The sequence below is a fragment of the Rhinoderma darwinii genome, chromosome 6 (assembly GCF_050947455.1).
Source record: "Rhinoderma darwinii isolate aRhiDar2 chromosome 6, aRhiDar2.hap1, whole genome shotgun sequence".
Lineage (NCBI taxonomy): Eukaryota > Metazoa > Chordata > Amphibia > Anura > Rhinodermatidae > Rhinoderma > Rhinoderma darwinii.
Window position 1 is genome coordinate 69269132 of NC_134692.1, and position 15207 is coordinate 69284338.

A 15207-nucleotide genomic window follows, 5' to 3' on the forward strand; every position below is an offset into this window, starting at 1 on the left:
TTTTATATTTTACTATCATTCTGAAAGCTGTACCATTTTGGGGTACATAGGACTAATTGATTAACTTTTATTTATTTTTTTGGGAGGGAGATGATAAAAAAACACGTTATTCCAGCTTTGTTATTTTGTTTTGCGTGTTCCAGCTACCTCCGTGTGGTGTTAATAACACATTAGTTTTATAGTACAGGTCGTTCTGGTTGCGGCGATACCAGTTATGAGTACTTTTTTTTAATAGTTTTTTGCCCATACTAAATCATCTTGTAAGGGGAAATATAGGGATTTTGATCTTTTTTTACTTTGGATTATTTTTATTTTTTTACATTTTATTTTAGTTCCTCTAGTGGTCATGACCATGCAATCACATGATCGCTTCATTAATACACTGCATTACTTATGTAGTGCAGCGTATTACACATGGTAAAACTGAGAGGCATGCACAGATAACTGACCTGGGGACCTTCTTCAGTCCACGACTGCCATGGAAACCCATTGGCAGCCTGCCTGTTGGATGACAGAGGGATCCCTCTCCCTCTGTCTAAACACTTAGATGTAGTGGTCGATATTAACCATGACATCTGAAGAGTTTAAACGGCCGGGACAAAAGTAATCTCTAATCTCGGGTCCTTGCTGCAAACCCTCAGTTGTAATGTACAGCTGACACTGACTGTGGGTGGTGGGGAAACATCTCCTGGGCCCGCACCATCCCTGCGTCATACATTTATGGTTCTTGGTGCTAACTACATAGCCCCAGCACCGTAGATGTACGTCGGATGGTGCCAAGGGGTAAAAAATAACATTGCATTACATTTGTGCCATGCTGTAGAATAGAATTAAATTATTTTAAATGTTGATGGTAAAATATAGTGATTTTTTTTAGTACAAGATAATTGTCAAAGTAACAAGTTTGGAACGGAAGCATCAAAGAAACAGGTGACGCATTTCAACATAAAAATATTAGCTTTGATAACAAAGAGTACATACCGGGGGTCCAGCAAAGCCAACAGGACCTGTAGGACCATTTTCACCTCGAGAACCCTTAAACAAAAACAAAACAAATATGTTCATTAGTGATACATAGACTAATACTATGGATATTTGTCCTTTATCTATGTTCTGTTTACATTTGAATTGTCAAAGAAGGTTAAGATCATTGTTGACAGAATTAAAAAAAAAGACTACTATAAAACAATTTTATCTACTTTTCTATAGGTGTTTGTCAGTTAGTACACATCGGGCCACAATAATGCCTGATTTTAAGTAATTTTACTGTATTGATGTTAACTTATTATTATGATCATATTGTAATTAAATAAAAGTATTAGAAATATATCACTCACAGGAGTTCCACGTGATCCAACTGGTCCCATTACACCTCTTGGTCCTGGTTCTCCCTAGAATAATAATTAAAAAAAATATATTAAGTGTATCATATCTGCTGTTGAAACTGATAGTTTGACAATATTAAAGAGGTTTTCCCATGAAAGACATTTGTGACGTATCAACAGGATATGTCATAAATGTCAGATAGATGCAGGTCCCACCTCTGGGACCCGCACATATCTCTATAATGGGGGCCCCCCTAATCCTCGTTCTAGCTTTTTGTGCTCACACTGCCTCCCGGCCACTTCCTGATTACATGGTCGGGACATATTCAGGAGTTACGGAAACAGCGTAACTCGATGAGCTGCGCTGTTTCCGTAACTACTATTCACTACTATGGGAGTTACAGAAACAGCATAGCCCAGCGTGTTACGCTGTTTCCATAATTGCCGACCCTGTAATCAGTAAGTGGCCGGAAGGCATCGTGAGCACAAAAATCTAGAATGGGATTTAGGGGACCCCGTCTATGGACAGGTGCGGGTCCCACAGGTGGGACCCGCATCTATCTGACATTTATGCCATATCCTGTGTATATGTCACAAATGTCCTTCATGGGAAAACCCTTTAAATCATATATTTACCTTTTCACCAGCTGGACCTGCTGCACCAGCTGGACCAAGAGGTCCTGGAAGACCCTATAAGAAAAATATTTAATGTGTGAAATAAAATATGCAGGAAATTGCAGACATTGTATTTGTGAGAACACTAATTTGGAGTCTAAAAAAGTGAGGGGAGATGGAGTTCCCGCTCAGGCTAGGAGCAGCTTTAATGTGGCTTGGTGCACTAACAGAATAACTATTTCGCTCTTTTTTCAATGATTTGTATTTATGTAATATAGGCAAGTACTGTCTGTGTAAAAGTACATATAGAGACCGTAAATAGAAAAATCATTGCATGTAAACACTTGCTAAACTGATATATATGTTATAAATATTTACTCACTAAACTATAATATATGATATTTATATTTATTTACAACATCTCTTAAAGAAAGAAAATAGGATAATCGTGCTTGGGTGTTCAGTATTTGTTTCACCATAGATCCCTAAACAGTGGCTTTGTATAAATCAATAATAAATTTGTTTCTGAAAAACAATTTCTCCACATTTAACCGTTATCTAACCACTAATAGACTGTCCCAAGGGTCTGCATTGAATTCTGCAAAGACTTTTGCACAAACAGTTTTGCAGCCACAGGAGAGGAGAACCAGCTGCCAGAGAACAACACAATAAGGCCACGTTCAGACATGGCGGAATTGCTGTTGAATTGCGCTGCGGACAGTCCGCAGTGGAATTCTCCAGCGGCCGTTTTTTACATTTGTTTCTATACATTTTTAGGAAACTTAGTTCAGACGTTGTGGAAAATAACTGTGTAGAAATTAGGCTGCGGTGCAGAATTTTCCCTCCGCAGCATGCACTGTCTGTTGCGGAAAAGAAGCGGAATTTCACTGCGGATTTCAGACTTTGCAATGCAAAAAGTGAAATCTGTGGCAAATCCGCTGTGATATCTGCAACGTCTGAATTACCTGTCAAATATGCAAATGTTGGTGCAGATTCATTGTGTAATTGCCCCGAATCTGCACCAACATTTGCAGTGGAAAAATTCTGCCACGTCTGCCAACTCTATCCAAAGCTCTAGCCCATAGCATAACCTACAAATGTTATAGATCAAAATAAAAGTTAGATAGTGGGGAACCACCATTAAGACTAGATTGCAGGGACACATTGATTCATTTACATTAGGAGGGGTAACAATTTGAGAAAATTGTTTATTTGCTTTGCCGCTAACAACTCAACTAATAAAAACGTACAAAAAAATATAGCCCAATATTTGACTAAAGAGATACAGAAATCACCAAGATAGAATATAAAAAGAAAATATTGTCATTAAGCAAAATGTGACAAAAAATGTTAAGAAGTGTCTGATGATTAAAGTGAAGTGGTTAATACAATTATTTTACAGCAGATTGGGTCCTGCTCGAATGACTGACCTATCACTTGCTTGATTATATTTTACTATGCCACACGTACTTTCTACACCTTATCATGAATAGCTTGCAGGTAGGGACAGTGGGAAGATTGTCAATCCAATGGATGGAAGTCAAAGCACTTGTACTTACTCTTGCACCATCATTACCAGGGGTTCCTTCAGAACCTTTTTCACCTATACCTCCCTGAAATAAAAGAAAAAAAGGGAAAATTATGTTGCATTGTATTCACATTACATTTACTTTACATTAGAGAAGTAAAAACAAGGACACTTACTCTGTCACCTTTTGGACCAGGTGTTCCAGCAATGCCTCTTTCTCCAGGCATACCTTGGAGACCAGGAGGTCCTGCATCACCAGGGGTGCCAGTTGGACCAGGACTTCCCTAGGGTCATAATCACATATTAAAAACAGCTAAGAAAATGTGTAAGAACAGATAGAAAATATGAACTAGACAAATATGAAATGCATGCAACAAAATCGCTCAAAATTGATTTTTAATCGGTAGCGTCAAATAAAACCGTAGTCAATGAAATATGTGTGAGCATACAAACTTTTTGCATACAGTCTTATATTTTAACTTTAGATATTGAATCATCATTACTGAAGTAAAAAACGCAAAAAGACATCATTACTGAACTAGTTCCTTATTTCTTTTGCATCCAGTTAAATAAGCGAATTCACCTTTAATCCATCAGGACCATGACCTCCAGCCATACCCTTTTCACCAGATAGTCCTGAAGCCCCAGGTTCTCCTCTTTCACCAGGATTACCACGTTCTCCCTAAAAGAAGAAAATACATTTGTATTTCCCCCAACGAAAAGGATTGCCCATAACTGCTATACCATGTACTTATATATAAATGTAATGCTTACCCTTGGACCAAGTGGGCCTGCAGCTCCAGAATCTCCAGGTACTCCCTATGTAGGATTTAAAATCATATTAAGTATTTCTCCTATTTTTGACATTACTGAAAATCGCCAATATTTCACCAAAGTTCTCCCTTATGTTAAAGATTTTGCATTAATATTACTGATATAACTTACAATGACATCCTTATCACCATGTACTTGAGAATTAATCCAATTTTGTATTTTTTGTTTTAAAATTGCACTTTTTCACATATCGGTTCATTATGCAATTATATAATATGCACAAGAAATAACTTACTTCATCTCCTGGTTTCCCTGTTTCTCCAGGAGGACCAGGTGGTCCTGGTAAACCCTGTAAAGTATAGAGAACACCTTATTGTATACCTATATTTTAGTTATCATGCTATTCATTTTTCCTAGGCCTTTGCATAGAAAATTTTTGAAAATGCTGAGCCTTACAATGTTGTTTTAAGTTCATAATACTCTTAATGACAAATCACTTGAAGCCATAGCTAAACAGTTATACATTGTATTATGACAAACATTGGCAATAGAACACTTTTGCTACTTACTTACAATTCAAAGCTCTATAACACATTATAATAAAATATGAGTTTAGCAGAATGGCTGAGCCAAGGTTTAGGTCCAATACTTAGTCCAATTAGAATTCCCTTTGACTGATAGTTCACAGAGCGTTGCTCACTAACAGCCTATTCTATTATCTAAAGGGGTTTTACACTAATCATAAATTATCTCTTATCCACAGAAAAGGACCCATTTACTTCTATTGCCCATGGACACTTTCCGTATATTTACGGGAAGGTGTCCATGCCAAGGTTCCGCAAAAGATAGGACATGTCCAATGTTTTGCTTTTTACGGACCGTGCTCCCATACTTGGGAGCACGGTCCGCAAATGAGCGTGGCTTTCTGCGGCCGTCGGTGGCCGGCCATGCCCATAATCACGGAATATGATTACGGGCACGGTCGTCTGCATGGGGCCATAGTCTGCTGATAAATTTATGTGAATTAAACTTCAGAGACATATAATACATACAGATGAAGTTACTGCATATTCTGTAACAATCATAAACTAAAGATGAGATATGAAAAATACCTGAAATCCAGTAGGGCCAGGAGGTCCTTGTTCACCTCTTTCACCAGCAAGTCCCTAAATAATGAAAAGAGTTTCTAAACAATTTGAAATATATTTCTATGTGTAAATCTGAGTATATATAGATATATTTTTTGTTTTTTCTTACTGGTGGGCCAGAAGGACCAGAAGGACCAACTTCACCATCTTTTCCTGGAGCTCCCTGATTCGGATAAACAAAAATGTTAATTTATAAAGATGCATTTGGTCACTAAAGATGAATAAATCATGTAACAAAGGAGACAGTAACTTACTCTTTGCCCATTTACACCTGCACTGCCTTGCTCCCCAGGCTTTCCAGGGTCTCCCTGTGTAAGAGAGATTTTTAAATTATAAATTACTTTGAAAATAGAAGAATAATGATGATTTGGTATTTTGATAAACCGTTATTGCCCATACACTGTTGCCTTTTGGACCAGCAGGCCCCATAGTGCCAGTTTCACCACGAATGCCGATCGGACCAGGTGGACCAGTGCGACCATCTTCTCCAGAAGCCCCCTGCAAGACACAATAATATGGGCTTAAAAAGTTATCCTTTTGCTAAATTGGAACACATTATACAAAACGTTAAAAAAAAAAAGCATAAAAAAGTATAAAAATTGCATAAACGTATCACTAAACTGAACTGAATAAATATTGAGTTTACTGAAAATATTGAATGATTCAGAAAGAAAATACAATTTGGTGAGAATTTAAGTCCTTACAATAATGTGTCTCTTTTAAAAAATGTTTCACACTATAGCCCAAAGGGTATACACTCTATGCAGATATGGAAATATACATTGCATATACAGTATATACCATATAATATAAATTCCTCCTGTTTACTTGCTGTACCTTGCAGCAATTGAGCCAATGAAATTGTAATAATAATCGTAAAATCATTTTGAAATCTTAACAAAGGTTCATTGTAAATTTCATTTATAATAATTATATAGATCAAAATATAATCTAAAATTGAAAGGCATATAATATACACTTTACCAGAGGTCCTGGCTTGCCTTCTGGACCGGAGACTCCAAGATTTCCAGTCAGACCCTGGAACAGATGTAAGATACATTAGTAATGTGCTCATTCTGCAGACCATACCCCCCACCGGAGATATACAGGACATAAACAGACCTTCTGAAATAATACATGTTTTTCATTATAAAGCATATCACTAGAACCTACAACAATCAATGGAAAATATGATGTGATGTTCTGAGGTAATATGTGCTATGCTCAAAATCTTGATAGATCAGAGCATAAAATAAAAATACAATTGTATACACCACGCTGTTAATCGGGTTGCAGCACTGCATGTAATCTCGTTCCAGAAAATGTAAAGGAAAGGGTATGTTCACACGCTTAACCAAAAACGTCTGCAAATACGGAGTTCTTTTCAAGGGAAATCAGCTCCTGATTTTCAGGCGTTTTTTAATCACACTCGTCAATGAAAAACGGCTCCAAAAACGTGCCAAGAAGTGACATGCACTTCTTTTTCGCGGGCGTCTTTTTACGTGCCATTTTTGGAAAACAAGGTATAAGCCCCGTTTTTTGGCCGTTTTTCAAGGCGTAAATGCCCCAAAATACACCTGAAAACACTCCGTGTGAACATACCCAAAGTGTAAACCTGCAGGATTGTGCATCGTATAGTATTTTGCATTTGTAAAGTGTTCCATGATATAATTGGGATCGTAGGGTTTAGTGAAGCTTATGGGGTTGTAAACTGTGGGGTAATAAATTCCCTAGTTCAAGAAAATGTTACTTTGCATGACATTGTATTTTGTGTGCTCCGTGGCACTGTAAATATTGCACTGTGCCTTTGAGAATGTGCTATTTTCTGCTGTTGTCTGTTGTTTTTTTCCCCTAGATGGAGTATCCAGAGGGAGAGTGGTCAACCCGGCCACTGGTGATAGCAATTATGTGGCCATCTGGCGTATTGTATTGCTGCTCTGGGTCTAGCTGATCTAGATATGCCCAGGATTTAGGACCCAGTAGATGTGTAGCTGCGACATAGTGTGGAGAGGATCCAGCTGGGGAGGATTTTATAGATTTTGGGGCAATCTTTGCTTGAGTCAGGTAGAATAAGAGACAATGGGGCACACTTAGTATTGAGACTGTGCTTGCATTCTGTTGTTTTGGCTGTGCAGACAGAGTGATGACGTGCAGCATGGCTATGCCGCATCATCACTTGCGTATAAAACATAAAATGGTGGTGATCCCACCAAACAGTTTTCAGTGTTGGGAGATGACAATGCTTATCATTGGGCCTGGGGAAAAGGTACTGAAATGCTAGCTGTGGGTTGCAGATAGGAGTCTCCCCACTGTGTGTTATCCGTTCGTGTGGTGGGTGCGTGCGTGTAGAAGTCAGTCTACGAACAGCAAGTAATGAGCAGCCATTTTGCTGCATACTAGGCCTTATAGCCAGACCAACCCATGTACCAGGGTGGGGCGCCCTTGACCCTGTCTGCTACAAGAATAAAAGCAAGTCAGTCGCCATCAAGCCTGCAACCAGCATGTCTAATTGCTGTGTCTCTAATATTTGGAAGAACTGACTATACATGTGGCCATGTACGCCATTGGTGCCGGCCTAAAAATAGAGTATGAGTTTGCAATTACCTAAAGTTTCTATACCATCGATTCCATGAACTAACCTGCACCAGGCCCTATACCATCCGTGGTCCCACCTTACATGGTTGAGCATTGCATCGGGATTTAATGAGGTTCAGGAAAAGGTGGTTGAATTTGGACATGGGAGTAAACATTAAAGCAGGGGTAAGGGATGTGTTTCCAATGAGTGAGAAGAAAGTGAGTGAGAAACCTGCCTGTCCCACTTACTAATTGATGTCGGGTATTTGTTTCTTCTTTTCTTGTCGAGGCAGGTTTTTTTGTTGTTTCTTGGAGGGATTGGAAAGTATAAATTGTGTATTTACTTGTGCAATAACCAATGGATGCAGTTAAAAGGGTTTTTCGCATCACAAAAGGTGATGGCATGTGTCAAGGGGAATCAGCTCACTGTTGATGAGTTTTCAAAAGTGCACAACCTCTTTAAGATTAAAAATAGCAATCATTGCCGTTGCACACTAAAACCTTGTCATAGGCAACTGTATCAAGTTGTTAGAAATATTTACAAAGTTTGGAGTGGTTTATATAATAAACAGTAAGGCCCTATTCACACGACGGGGATTCTCGGCCGTATGATGGCCGTTCTTTGAACGTCCGTCACACGGCCGCAGTGGGAACAATGGACCCCAAATGGGGCTATTAACGCGGCATTTTTTTTTTGACGGCCCAGAAGAACGGCCCATCAAAAAATGGGACATACCCTATTTTGGGATGTTCTCCCGGCTGCACAGCTCCCATAGAAGTCTATGGGGCCGTGTAAAGCACGGCTGTCACTCGGATGTAATCCGAGTGACGGCCGTGCATTCTGCCTCTCGCATGCTCTCTTCTCCTCCTCACAGTGTGAAGTCCATGTGAGGAGGAGGAGGAGGCTATTTTGTTGCTCCCTGTATGTGCGGAATCCCTGATCCCCAGGCACAGCGTTGCCGAAGCTGTGGCCGGGGATTCTGCTACAGGAGAAGTCCCTGACATCACTGTCCATATATGGACAGTGAAGTTTGGGACTTTTCCTGCAGTTGTCCCCTACAGGAAGCTAGGGGGAGGTGCCATCTATGGGGGGTGCCATTTATAAGGGGTGGCTATGTACAAGGGTGCGATGTAGCTGGCTACACGGGCTGTGTGGCATTACCTACAGGGGGGCTGTGTGGCACTACCAACAGGGGGGCTGTGTAGCAATACCTACAGGGGGCTGTGTGGCATTACCTACAGGGAGCTGTGTGGCATTACCTGCAGGGGGGCTATGTGGCACTACCTACATGGGGGCTGTGTGGCATTACCTACAGGGGGGCTGTGGCAGTATCTAGAGACGGCAGTGTGTGGAATTATGTACAGAGGGCAGTGTGGGGCATTATCTACAGAGGGCAGTGTGTGGCATTATCTACAGAGGGCAGTGTGGGGCATTATCTACAGAGGGCAGTGTGTGTTATTATCTACAGAGGCCAGGGTGTCACATTATCTACAAAGGGAAGTGTGTGGCAGAAAATGTACAAATGAAAGTCATCCATTTCTAAAACGGACAGGGGAAAAAACGGATGCAAAATGGGTCAAAATCGGCAGTTAAAAATGGAATCACGGCCGGGAACGGAAACGGAACGGGTGCAAAATGGCCAAGAAAAACGGTCAAAAATGGCAATTTTTATCAGCCGACACTCGGGCCCTGTAGTGTGAATAGAGCCTTAATTTACTGTGGCCTATAAATATAATGGCTTCTGGAAAACAAAAACACGTAAAATGGTACAGCACAGAGCTCCCCACGGCATGGAGTGGCTACGGCTATGAGTTCTTAAACTACTTGAGGGCAGTTTGCTCTAAAACGTTTAAATTATCCATATAAGGCGGGATTCACACGACCGGGTCCCGCCGAGCCCGAGTATCGGCCGGTAAAATCGGCCATTTTTCCCGGCCGGTTTGCATTATTTTTGCATCCGTTCTGGGCCGGGCAGATCTGGACAATGACATCAGCGGCAACTCTTGAACGGGAATCCCCATGAGTTTCCCCTGATGTCACTGCCCAGATATGGACAGAGACATCAAGCGCTCTGTCCTTCAGGGAGCTAAAATGGAGCTAGCACATAGCAGAGCGGGGAGATACCTCCCTGCTCTGCTATAGTGGCGAACGCTACTGCAGTAGCAGCAGCAGCAGCTGCTAGCGGCGCCATGGAAGGTGTCGCCGGGCCAGGGCGCTTTTAAAACAAGCAGGGGAAGGGAGCCAGCGCAGTGCTCCCTTCCACCTGCTGTACACCCCGGCCCTGCCACACAGTGTACAGCCATTCGTCCGAATGGCATAAACTCCTCCTCCTCACATGCACTCTGCGCTGTGAGGAGGAGGAGATAGAGCGCAAGCGACGGAAAACCCGGCCATCACTCGGGACACATTCCGGTGATGGCCGTGTATTACCCGGCCCCATAGACTTCTATGGGAGCCGGGTGGCCGGGCACCCGGCCGAAAATAGAGCATGTCCTATTTTTTGACGCCCGGTTTTCCCGGCCGTCAAAAAATCGGTTGTGTGAATAGCCCCATTAGGGGTCTATTATTCCTAATGCAGCCGGGTGCCGGCCGATTTATGAACGGCCGGCACCCGGCCAGGAAATCCTGTCGTGTGAATGAGGCCTTAATAAAGCACTAGTAAATGTTTTAATAGAAATGTAAAATAGAAAATATTACAAAAGTTAACATTTACATAACTCAGTGTGTCACTTACCCTAGCACCAGGAAGACCGGGTTCTCCAAGACGACCAGGGTCCCCAGTAGCTCCTTTAGGGCCTGAAACCCCTGCTATTCCACGTTCTCCTTGAGCACCCTGCAAAAGTTTTGATTAAAATTTCCGGATAAATAAGTAAAAAATTACTAAAATCGAAAATATTCTAAAAGTAAATTTAATTTAGTTGGTTCAACATATTATTTTTATGGTGATGGATTTATTATTAGAAATGAAAGGAGGACGCAGAAGGTAGGGAAAACATTTGATATTATGAGATATCTTCGCACTGGGGGTCTCTATTCTTTGCCTTATAAAGTAAAAAACAAATGAACTAATTATGTATTATATTTAGTTACAGTCTGATCTTATTGCGATCCTAGTGTTCAGCAATATTCCTGATGTATGGGAGTGCTAATAAGACGTTAAGTACAGTAATCTAAACTTCTAGATTAATGTCAGGTCCATGAAAGCTCTATAAGTTAAAACCAGGGCTAGTTCCACTTTTATAGGGGCTTTATATAACAGTATTATGTGGGCACTTTATGGACCGACTGTGTGAGTAATGTATGACGCTATTATGTGATCACTATTGCTGTGGCTAGATTGTTGAGAAGGGCCTAAGGTGGCCATTGTTTTGTACCTATGGGTACCTTAGAGATAAGGTACTGATCAAAACACTTATTATTACCTTAGGTCCAGGCAGTCCATCTGATCCAGGAAACCCACGATTACCTGGGGTACCCTACAGATAAAAAGGAACCAATTACTTTCTGAACAAGATCTAAAAGTTTAAATAGAATGTAACATCTAAATCTGAAGTCTCTTGTATTCAAATAATTTTAGCTTGCAAAATTGATAGTTGCGAAAGGTAAAGGTGTAAAACTAATCTAAGGGTCCATTCACACGTTGCTGTTGAGGTGCTGTTAAAAATGCAGTAAAAACGCATACGTTTTTACTGCAATTGGTGTGTTTTTTCAATGCAGTAAAAAACGTAGCTGCATCAAAAACTACACCAAATCTCTGTTAAAATGCATGCATTTTTTGTATGCGTTTTTTATGCGGTTATAACCACACTTCAACCGCAACGTGTAAATGGACCCTTAGTCATGTTGCACTACATTCTGCCAAACTGCGCACCTGCCAATACAGTACACCCACATACTATACAATATACCTAAGGTCTCATGCACACAAACGTGTTTTTACGGCCGCAATTCACACGCAAATCTGCGGGTGAATAGCGGTCCCTATCATTCCTATGGGCCCATGCACACTACTGTGGTTTCCACGGTCCGTAAATTGCCCGGGGGCCTGGACCGCAAAAAGATAGGACATGTCCTATATGGGGCTCATTGAAATTAATGTATACGGCCATGTGAACGACCCGTGATTTGCAGGCAGCTTGTGGCACCTGATAAACACTTTTGACTTTCAATGGGGCCTGTAAGTTTCTGGTGTGGTGTAAGCTGCTTAGATAGGAAAAATAGCGCTGGATGCAAACTAAATGTGTTCCTGAGAAGAAGAAGAATGGTGCAGAGCGACATGCAGTGCAAAACATCAAACACTACAGAGAATTCCAATTCTCTTAGGCTGGGTTCACACTACCTATTTTCAGACGTAAACGAGGCGTATTATGCCTCGTTTTACGTCTGAAAATAGGGCTACAATACGTCGGTTTGCCGACGTACTGTGCAGACGACCTGTCATTTACGCGTCGTCGTTTGACAGCTGTCATACGACGCCGCGTAAATTGACTGCCTCGGCAAAGAAGTGCAGGGCACTTCTTTGCAACGTAATTTGAGCCGTTCTTCATTGAAGTCAATGAAGAGCAGCTCAAGATTTACGAGCGTCAAAGACGCCTCGCATATTACGAGGAGCTTTTACGTCTGAAACGAGGCAGCTGTTTTCTCCTGAAAACAGTCTGTCTTTTCAGACGTAAAAGGCACTTCTCGTGTGCACATACCCTCACAGTTTATGTGAGGAAAGAGGGATCTAACACTCAATGATCCATTGAGTTTAATAACACAGTTACAATGGAACATATTTTTTCTGAAGTCTCTTACACTAATATTCTGCCTCACAAATACAAAAAATACTTTAACTATTATTTTGTGTGTTTTATCTACTTGTCACTGGACAAATACAGTATTCACCGTTTCTATATGCAGACCTGCTAAATGCAGGTATAACAGCTGAAATGGGGAAATATTCCATTCAAGTCATAATCTCTTAGCTGCTCTCTACTCTGGCTAGAAGCAGGTTTGAAGTGGAGGATCCCTCTCTATGACGTCCATATGCCCTGATAGATTATATAAAAGCAGTTATCTATCCACAGACGTAAGGAAACAGTAAAACTGATAATTGCAAATGCGTATCTTAATAATCTCCTCTAATGAATTGTTATCTTATTTTTTCAAATTAGATGGACTTGCAGGGGTTTGCTTTCTCTGCCCCTCTTCTTTTGTTGTGGAAGTTTAATTCATGAATGGCAGATAGGCTCAATTCACACCAAATTTGTGGTGCACTGTTATTGTATACCCCAGGAAAATCTCCAGATGTCTACACCGATTCATTTTGTTTTGCATGAAAATAGTTTTACCCTTTCTCCAACTGGTCCTAGAGGGCCTAGTGATCCGGGGTCTCCTCTGGGACCTCTTTTACCCTCTTCTCCTTGTGGACCTATTGGACCTTGTGGACCATGTGGACCCTGTTTGGACAAAAACATATCTTTAGTTAACTATAAAAAAAAAACCTTGTTTGAGCTTTGGTAGATGAACTAGATTTTTTTTATTTTCAGTATACAACATACACAGTTTACACAAATACAAATTAATCGGTAGCTATCGAGTAGGTTTTAGAAAGCATGTATATACTTACAGGTTCACCTTTTGGTCCAAATTCACCTTTAAAACCAGGTACACCTGGATCACCCTTTAAGTAATAAAAAAAAATATGTATTCCTTTATTTATTCTACAAATGTATGGTTATAAAATTTAACAGATTTAATATATAAACTTTGACAAAGATGAACTCAAAAACCTTGAAAAAAGGGTCAATCTAACTCAAAAGACATAAAACAGATGTAAGTCAGACATACTGTGCCAGTAAGGACCTCCATGAAGGATGATAAAAAACAAAAAACAGATCACAGAATATGTTTTCAAATATTGGGAAGTGCATGTAGCATGACATTTGTCAGGTTATGCATCCTACAGCTCCGCGGAAAGTTACCCATGCAATGAGTATATACAAGACAAGTATATATGTCTATGTAAGTTTCTAACTACCAGACATGTCTAATATTTTTTTTAAAACATATAAAAAAGAAAAAATAGCATGTTTCCTTCAGCACCAGTCCACCATTAGTTTGGAAGTCCATTACTAAATGTTTTATTGTAGGAAATTATTTTCTGATCTATATAAAATTGTTTCCAATTTTTCCAGAAATAGTGATCAGGAATATGCAGGGTTTTGTTTTGCTAGGATGAGAAAAATCTTTCCTGATTCTATTCTAGCAAAATATCACTGAATGGAAATCCAGACCTCAGACAAACTTATAATCAGTTATCTGGATCTCCGTGTAATTGAAAGGGGATTTTTGGAAACCATACTGTAGAATTTCTTTCACATCATATTTTTCTTACGAATAAATAATTTGAAAGGACCCAAAGGAGGTATTTTAATAGGGGTTATCATAAAATATTTCAACCCTCCATTACTACTACATTATCTGTGATGCCCATGAGCTTACTTCTACGTACCAACAAATTGTTTTATATGTTTTTGGGATTTGAAACAAAATGCTTTGTGAGAAAACGCCACTCTTCAATGTAGTTTTATATAAACATCGCATTCTCTTATAATTCTCAACTATTCTCTAATTAATTTTCAGGAATCATCAGATGCAATTCAGACCTACAATGATCATCAGTCTTAAAACCTAAAAATATTTTAAAATCGAAGAACGTAATCGTTATATTCAACTTTATTGTTGTTTTGTGTATAGTTCCTTCTAATTCAAGGTAATTCCATTAGATCCAGCAGCATTTTCATGGATGGTTCTATAGTTACGTAGTTGGTATGGTTGCAAAAATACATATGTCCATCAGGTTCAACCAAGTCTGATTAGGCTTTTTTTTTGGTATGCACAAAACTCGGAATCCTTTTATGAATCCAGATTACAATAGCATATATTATTTACCACTGAGCCTCTGATGCCTGGTGCTCCGGTACTTCCTTGAGGTCCATTAGACCCAGGTGGTCCTATAAGCCCAGGTGGACCAGCAACCCCAGGAACTCCCTGGAAGAGAAAATATAATAATACACTTCATAAACTGTATATTTGCTGAGAAAACGGTCAATTGTGGGTTGTATTTCACTTACATTTGGTCCTTTGGCTCCACCAGTTCCATCAGTCCCTGGTGTACCCTAAAAGCAATGTAACAGTTACAAAAACATCCATTAATCATATTATCTAAGGAAAAACTACTTAATAGTGTTTCACTGT

At 40.0% G+C, this 15207-nt stretch overlaps 1 protein-coding gene across 1 annotated transcript in view; it reads right to left on the bottom strand.

Moving 5' to 3' along the window:
- COL5A2 (collagen type V alpha 2 chain) overlaps positions 1-15207 on the bottom strand; it is a 137228-nt gene that overhangs the window by 14582 nt on the left and 107439 nt on the right. The window contains exons 20-38 of the mRNA XM_075829918.1: positions 15084-15128; positions 14902-15000; positions 13577-13630; positions 13299-13406; positions 11388-11441; positions 10700-10798; positions 6375-6428; positions 5790-5888; positions 5645-5698; positions 5500-5553; positions 5355-5408; positions 4538-4591; positions 4243-4287; positions 4052-4150; positions 3645-3752; positions 3500-3553; positions 1962-2015; positions 1338-1391; positions 982-1035 (exon numbers count right to left, since the gene is read on the bottom strand). Of these exons, the coding sequence (XP_075686033.1) occupies positions 982-1035; positions 1338-1391; positions 1962-2015; positions 3500-3553; positions 3645-3752; positions 4052-4150; positions 4243-4287; positions 4538-4591; positions 5355-5408; positions 5500-5553; positions 5645-5698; positions 5790-5888; positions 6375-6428; positions 10700-10798; positions 11388-11441; positions 13299-13406; positions 13577-13630; positions 14902-15000; positions 15084-15128 (1296 nt within the window). The remainder of the gene's footprint in view (positions 1-981; positions 1036-1337; positions 1392-1961; positions 2016-3499; positions 3554-3644; positions 3753-4051; positions 4151-4242; positions 4288-4537; positions 4592-5354; positions 5409-5499; positions 5554-5644; positions 5699-5789; positions 5889-6374; positions 6429-10699; positions 10799-11387; positions 11442-13298; positions 13407-13576; positions 13631-14901; positions 15001-15083; positions 15129-15207) is intronic.